This window comes from Sciurus vulgaris, assembly GCF_902686455.1.
Source record: "Sciurus vulgaris genome assembly, chromosome: 9".
NCBI classification, from domain to species: Eukaryota; Metazoa; Chordata; class Mammalia; order Rodentia; family Sciuridae; genus Sciurus; species Sciurus vulgaris.
The window spans coordinates 135,875,173-135,882,857 of record NC_136469.1 but is presented as its reverse complement, the minus strand read 5'-3'; the positions used below and the strand labels follow the sequence as shown (position 1 = coordinate 135,882,857).

Here is a 7,685-nt window from a genome sequence, read left to right as displayed (position 1 = left end):
AGGAAGTCAAGGGATAGTTACACAAAATTTGGGAACCAAATTCATGCTGAAGAGGAGACAAAATGTAAAATCCAAAAGGGCTCAGAAGTTTTAGCTTGATGAATAGAGAGGGTGGGACACCATCTACTGAAAAGAGAAACATGGGAAAGGAGCAGATTCAAGTCTCAGACTCCTTGATTTTATTTTATTTTTTTATTTTTTATTTTTTTGGTTTATCTTTGTTCTTTAGTAATGAGGAACTGAATTTGGAAGGGGAGAAAAAAATTTGTCCGTGAAATATTCCACCTGCAGGTAATTTTCAGGGAATCCCCTGAGTTATGAAAAGTTCGAGTTTAAAAAAAAAAAAGAAAAAAGAAAAAAAAAAAAGAAAATCAGCCTATTATAATTTTTTTTTATGACTGAACTACTATAAATCCACAAGCAACGGTTCAGACACGGTGCTTCTGAAGTATTCACCCCTCCCCTCCAGGCGCAAGCTGCATCAAGGAGAAGGTGGACTTCCCCACCTCTGCTCAGGCATCAGGAGACTGATGGGGCTGTTATTGCTGAGCACCAGCGGCAGCTGGAACAGGCATCCCAAGGGGGTTGGCAGCAGCAATCACTGGTGAGCCTGCCAGAGGTCCAAGGGGTGATGGGGTTGGCACTGAAGAAATCCCTGACATCATATTGGCGCTGCTGACAGGTGTACTGCCCCCTGGCATGTTAGATGAACCCATTCGAGCCTGGTCCTTTACGACAGTGTAGAAATAGGGATGTTCCATGGCCTCTCTTGCAGTGAGCCGTGACTGGTGGTCATACCGCAGCAGCTTGTCCAAGAAATCCAAGGCCTCAGGGCTGACAAGGTGCTGGTTTTCACTGTGTACAAAGCGTTCCCATCGCTTACGAGAGTGTCTGCCCAAGATATCGTTGAAACGTGGATCTAATTCAATGTTGTATTTGTCGATATAGTCATATAAATCTTCTGTCCCCAGAACTTTGGCTATCCTCACCAACTGATCATAATTGTCATGTCCATGGAAAAAGGGTTCCTTCCCGAAGATGATACTTGCCAGCATACAACCCAAGCTCCACATATCCAAACTATAATCATACATCTGATAGTCTACCAGTAGCTCAGGACCTTTGAAGTATCGGGAAGCAACTCTGACATTATATTCTTGTCCAGGATGGTAAAACTCAGCTAAACCCCAGTCTATCAGCCGTAGCTTTCTGTGCTCGTGATCAATCATGACATTATGGGGTTTCACATCTCTATGCATAATTCCCATGCTGTGACAGTAATCCAGGGCCTTCAGGATCTCATACATGTAAAATCGAATATCATAGTCTGTTAACGTCTGGTACAATTGCTTGAAGTCTGTGTTGTTTACGTGTTCAAAAACCAAGGCAGGGGTTCGTGACACAGGGTCTTTTACAATGTCTGCCAGTGTGATGATGTTGGGACCGCCTCTCAAATTCTCCAAAATCTTTATTTCACGCTTAATTTTCTTCTTTTTTACTGGTTATGAGCTCCTTGAAGAAAGGAAATGTGTCAGACTTGTCTCTGAATCCCCTTCTCCTACCACTGTGCCAGGCACTCTGCAGGTACTTACAAAAGATAGAATATTTCATCCAAAGATAGCGGAAAACATTTTTTCTCAGTGGTTCACGGAAGCTTCTCCAATACAGACCATATTTTAGGCCACGAAGCAACTTGAGAATTTTAACAACAACTTTTTCATTATTTGTGATATTGATGGCTTCGAATACTTCACTGTATTTACCCCGGCCTAACTTTCGAACCAGCTGGTAGTCCTCTTGATTTCTGTGGTGGAAGCGGCAGCGGCGGCGGCCGCTCTCCCCTCTCCTCACACAGACAATAAGGCGGCGGCGGAGGAGGAGACACACGGCTCGGCCGCCAGCCGCAGGGACCAGAGCGAGGCTCTCAGACTCCTTGATTTTAAATTGTCTACACACATCCAAATGGAAATAGTGAGTAGGCAGTAGAGAGGCAAGAAAAGAATAGGGTTCTCTTGCCACAACTATTTTTAGAGGACCTAAGAGATGGCAGTCAACTGGGAGATTGTGATACAAATGTGAATTCTGCAGAGATTCTTGTCTGCATAACCCCTCAGTGTACACAGACACACACACACACACATACACACACAAACACACACAGGACAGGGTTAGGTGTTAAGAGTAGCCTCTGGAGTTGGGTGATTCAGTAACACCAATTGTGGTCCTGCACTGGCCCTTGGTGTAGGCTTGGACTCTGTGCTTTTCACACTCTGCTGCTGCTGTGCCTGCTCTCACATTAGCATCTCTTTCTGCCCATGTTATGTCCATTATGTACATTTATGTACATGTTACAGTCTTGTTGCAGTTGGTCATTGAATACTTCATTGATTCAACAGGCTATTTTGAAATACTTACTGAGCTTTTGTTAGGTGTCACCTCTTGTGCTGGTCTCCAGAGGTTACTTAAAAACCATTTTCCAGTTGAGAAGTCAGAGAAGTCCCCTCGGAGGATGTGACTTTTTTTAAATTTATTTTTATTGTAAACAAATGGGATACATCTTGTTTCTCTGTACATGAAGTAGAGGCATACCGTTTGTGTAATCATACATTTACATAGGGTAATAGTTTTTGATTCATTCTGTTATTTTTTCCTTCCCACCCCTCTTTTCCATCTATACAGTCCCTCTTTCCTCCATTCTTGTTCATCTCCCACCCCCCATTATGTGTCATCATCCACTTACCAGAGACATCATTCGTCCTTTGGTTTTTTGAGATTGGCTTATCTCACTTAGCATGATATTCTCCAATTTCATCCATTTGCCTGCAAATGCCATAATTTTATTATTCTTTATGGCCAAGTAATATTCCATTGTATATATACCACAGTTTCTTTATCCATTAATCAGTTGAAGGACATCTTGGTTGGTTCCACAATCTAACTATTGTGAATTGAGCAGCTATGAATACTGTTGTGGCTGTATCTCTGTAGTATGCTGATTTTAAGTCCTTTGGGTATAGGCCAAGGAGTGATCCAGCTGGGTCAAAATGTGGTTCCATTCCAAGTTTTCTAAGAAATCTCCACACTGCTTTCCAGAGTGGCTGCACTAATTTGCAACCCCACCAGCAATGTATGAGTGCACCATTTTCCCAACATTCTCGCCAACACCTATTGTTGCTTGTATTCTTGATAATCGCCATTCTAATTGGGGTGAGATGGAATCCTTGATTTGCATTTCTCTTATTACTAAAGATGTTGAACATTTTTTCATTTATCTGTTGATTGCTTGTACATTTTCTTCTATGAAGTGTCTGTTCATTTCCTTAGCCCATTTGTTGATTGGATTATTTGTATTCTTGCTGTAGAGTTTTTTGAGTTCTTTATATATTCTGGAAATTAGTGCTCTACCTGAAGTATGAGTGGCAAAGATTTTCTCCCACTCTGTAGGCTCTCTCTTCACATTGCTAATAGTTTACATTGCTGAGAGAAAGCATTTTAGTTTGAATCTATCCCAGTTATTGATTCTTGCTTTTATTTCTTGTACTATGGGAGTCCTGTTAAGGAAGTCTGATTGTAAGCTGACACGTTGAAGATATGGACCTACCTTTTTTCCTATAAGGTGCAGGGTCTCTGGAGGGATTCCAAGGTCCTTGATCCATTTTGAGTTGAGTTTTGTACAGGGTGAGAGATAGGGGTTTAGTTTCATTCTGCTGCAAATGGATTTCCAGTTTTCCCAGCACCATTTGTTGAAGAGGCTATCTTTTCTCCCTTGCATATTTTTGGCCCCCTTGTCTAGTATGAGAAAATTGTATTTATTTGGGTTTGTGTCCATGTTCTCTATTCTGTACCATTGATCTACCTTTATATTTTGGTACCAATACCATGCCGTTTTTGTTACTATTGCTTTGTAGTATAGTTGAAGGTCTGGTATTGCAATATCCCCTGTTTCACTCTTCCTGCTAAGGATTGCTTTAGCTATTCTGGGTTTCTTATTCTTCCAGATGAATTTCATGATTGCTTGCTCTATTTCTGTAAGGTACATCTTTGGGATTTTAATTGGAATTGCATTGAATCTGTATAGCACTTTTGGTAGTATGGCCATTTTGACAATATTAATTCTGCCTATCCAAGAACATGGGAGATCTTTCCATCTCTAAGGTTTTCTTTAATTTCTTTCTTTAGTGTTCTGTAGTTCTCATTGTAGAGGTCTTTTACCTCTTTTGTTAGATTGATTCCCAAGTTTTTTTTTTTTTGTTTTTTTTGTTTTTTTTTTTTTTGAGGCTATTGTGAATGGGGTAGTTTTCCTAACTTCTCTTTCTGAAGATTCATTACTTATGTATAAAAATGCATTAGATTTATGAGCATTGATCTTGTAACCTGCTACTTTACTGAATTCACTTATGAGTTCTAAAAGGTTTATGGTGGAATTTTCTGGTTCCTCTAAATATATAATCATGTCATCAGCAAATAGTGATAGTTTGAGTTTTTCTTTTCCTATTCGTATCCCTTTAATTTCTTCGGTTTGTCTAATTACTCTGGCTAGAGTTTCAAGAACAATGTTGAATAGAAGTGGTGAAAGAGGGCATCCCTGCCTTGTTCCAGCTTTTAGGGGAAATACTTCCAGTTTTTCACCATTTAGAATGGTATTGGCCATGGGCTTAGCATAGATGGCTTTTACAATATTAAGGAATGTTCCCACTATGCCTATTTTTTCTAGTGTTTTGATCATGGAGGGGTGCTCTATTTTATCGAATGCTTTTTCTGCATCTATCAAAATAATTATGTGATTCTTGACTTTAAGTCTGTTGATATGGTGAATGACATTTATTGATTTCTGGATGTTGAACCAACCTTGCATCCCTGGGATAAAACCCACTTAATCGTGATGCACTCTCTTTTTAATATATTTTTGTATGCGATTTGCTAAAATTTTGTTGAGAATTGAATTTTTGCATCAATGTTCATTAAGGATATTGGTCTGAAATTTTCTTTCCTCGATGTGTCTCTGTCTGGTTTAGGTATCAGGGTGATTTTGGCTTCATAGAATGAGTTTGGGAGGGTTCCCTCCTCTTCTATTTCATGGAATACTTTGAGAAGTATTGGAATGAGCTCTTCTTTAAAGGTTTTGTCGAACTGGCTGAGAACCCATCTGGTCCCGGACTTTTCTTTGTTGGTAGGCTTTTGATGACTTCTATTTCATTACTTGTAATTGATCTTTTTAAATTGTGTATGTCCTCCTGGTTCAGTTTAGGTAATTCATATGTCTCTAGAAAGCTGTTGATGTCTTTGAGATTTTCTGTTTTGTTGGAGTATAGATTTTCAAATAGCTTCTAATTATGTTTTGTATTTCACTCGTGTCTGTTGTGATATTTCCTTTTTCATCTCGAATTTTAGTAATTTGAGTTTTCTTTCTCCTTCTCTTTGTTAGTGTGGCTAAGGGTTTATCAATTTTGCTTATTTTTTCAAAGGACCAACTATTTATTTTGTCAATTTTTTCGATTGCTTCTTTTGTTTCAATTTCATTGACTTCAGCTCTGATTTTAACTATTTCCTGTCTTCCACTACTTTTGGTGTTGCTTTGTTCTTCTCTTTCTAGGGCTTTGAGCTACAGTGTTAGGTCGTTATTTGTTGATTTTTTCTTCTTTTATTGAATGTGCTCCATGAAATAAATTTTCCTCTAAGTACTGCTTTCATAGTGTCCCAGAGATTTTGATATGATGTATCTTTGTTCTCATTTACCTCTAAGAATTTTTTTATTTCCCTCCTGATGTCTTCTGTTATCCATTCATCATATGATAACATATTGTTTAATCTCCAGGTGTTGGAGTAGTTTCAAATTTTTATTCTGTCATTTATTTCTAATTTCAATCCATTATGATCTGATAGAATGCAAGGAAGTACCTCTATCTTCTTCTATTTGCTAACATTAACTTTGTGGCATAAATATGATGTATTTTAGAGAAGGATCCATGTGCTGCTGAGAAGAAAGTGTATTCACTCTTTGTTGGATGGTATATTCTATATATGTCCATTAAGTCTAAATTATGGATTGTGTTATTGAGATCTATGATTTCTTTGTTCAATTTTTGTTTGGAAGATCTGTCCAGTAGGGAGAGAGGTGTGTTAAAATCACCTAGTATTATTGTATTGTGGTCCATTTGATTCCTGGAATTGAGAAGGATTTGTTTGGCATACATGGATGAGCCACTGTTTGGGGCATAGATATTTATGATTGTTATGTCTTGTTGATTTATGCTTCCCTTAAGCAGTATGAAATGTCCTTCTTTATCCCTTCTGACTAACTTTGGCTTGAAGTCCACATTATCTGATATGAGGATGGATACTCTGGCTTTTTTGCTGTGTCCATGTGCATGGTATTTTTTTTCCCATCCTTTCACCTTTAGTCTGCTGGTATCTCTTTCTATGAGATGAGTCTCTTGCAGGCAGCAAATTATTGAATCTTTCTTTTTAATCCAATCTGCCAGTCTATGTCTTTTGATTGATGAGTTCAGGCCATTAACATTCAGGGTTATTATTGAGATATGATTTGTATTCCCGGTCATTTGACTCATTTTTGCTTTTTGACACGACTTGGTTTCTCCTTTATTTGGCATTCCTTTAGGGTAGTTCCTCCCTTTGCTGATTTACATCATCGTATTTCATCTCTTCCTCATGGAATATTTTGCTGAGAACGTTCAGTAGTGCCAGCTTTCTTTTTGTAAATTCTTTTAGCTTTTGTTTATCCTGGAAGGATTTTATTTCATCGTCAAATCTGAAGGTAAGTTTTGCTGGGTATAAGATTCTTGGTTGGCATCCATTTTCTTTCAGGGCTTGGTCAATGTTGTTCCAGGTCCTTCTAGCTTTTAGGGTCTGTATTAAAAAATCTGCTGATATCCATATTGGTTTCCCCCTGAATGTAATTTGATTCTTTTCTCTTGCAGCCTTTAAAATTCTGTCTTTATTTTGTATGTTAGGTATTTGCATTATAATATGCCTTGGTTTGGGTGTATTGTAATTTTGTATATTTGGAGTCCCATAGGCCTCTTGTACTTGATTATCCATTTCATTCTTCAGATGTGGGAAATTTTCTAATATTATTTCATTGAATAGATTGTTCATTCCCTTGTTTTGTTTCTCTGTGCCTTCCTCAATCCCAATAATTCTTAAATTTGGCCTTTTCATGATATCCCATAATTCTTGTAGATTCTGTTCATGATTCTTACCATCTTCTCTGTTTGGTCAACTTTGTTTTCAAGATTAAATATTTTGTCTTCAATGTCTGAGGTTCTGTCTTCCAGGTGTTCTATCCTTTTGGTTATGCTTTCTATGGAGTTTTAAATTTGGTTTATTGTTTCCTTCATTTCAAGGATTTCTGTGTGTGTTTTTTTTTCAGTATCTCTCTTTATTGAAATGATCTTTTGCTTCCCGCATTTGCTCTTTTCACTGTTGAGTGGTGTGTTCATTCAAAGCCTGCATTTGCTCATTCCTCTCATCGTTTGCTTCTCCAATCATTTTAATTATGTACATTCTGAACTCCCTTTCTGATTTTCTTCTACCATGCTGTCATTGAATTTTATTGATGTAGCATCTAGGTATGTTTGGGACATTTTCTTCCCTTGTTTTCTCATATTGCTCAGGTATCTACCCCTCTAGTGGTGAAACTCTATTGACTTATAGTGTCCCTGTAG

General features: G+C 38.0%; 1 protein-coding gene across 1 annotated transcript; it reads right to left on the bottom strand.

Moving 5' to 3' along the window:
* Positions 1 to 214: 214 nt before the first annotated feature.
* LOC306670083 (casein kinase II subunit alpha-like) lies at positions 215 to 1,559 on the bottom strand. The gene has a single exon (XM_079154530.1). The coding sequence runs from the start codon at positions 1,305 to 1,307 to the stop codon at positions 540 to 542; it is 768 nt and encodes a 255-aa protein (XP_079010656.1). The 5' UTR covers positions 1,308 to 1,559; the 3' UTR covers positions 215 to 539.
* Positions 1,560 to 7,685: the final 6,126 nt, after the last annotated feature.

Bases quoted from the DNA above. Each gene is read 5' to 3' on its own strand.
- LOC306670083 (XM_079154530.1), bottom strand. From the start codon at position 1,307: ATGTATGAGATCCTGAAGGCCCTGGATTACTGTCACAGCATGGGAATT.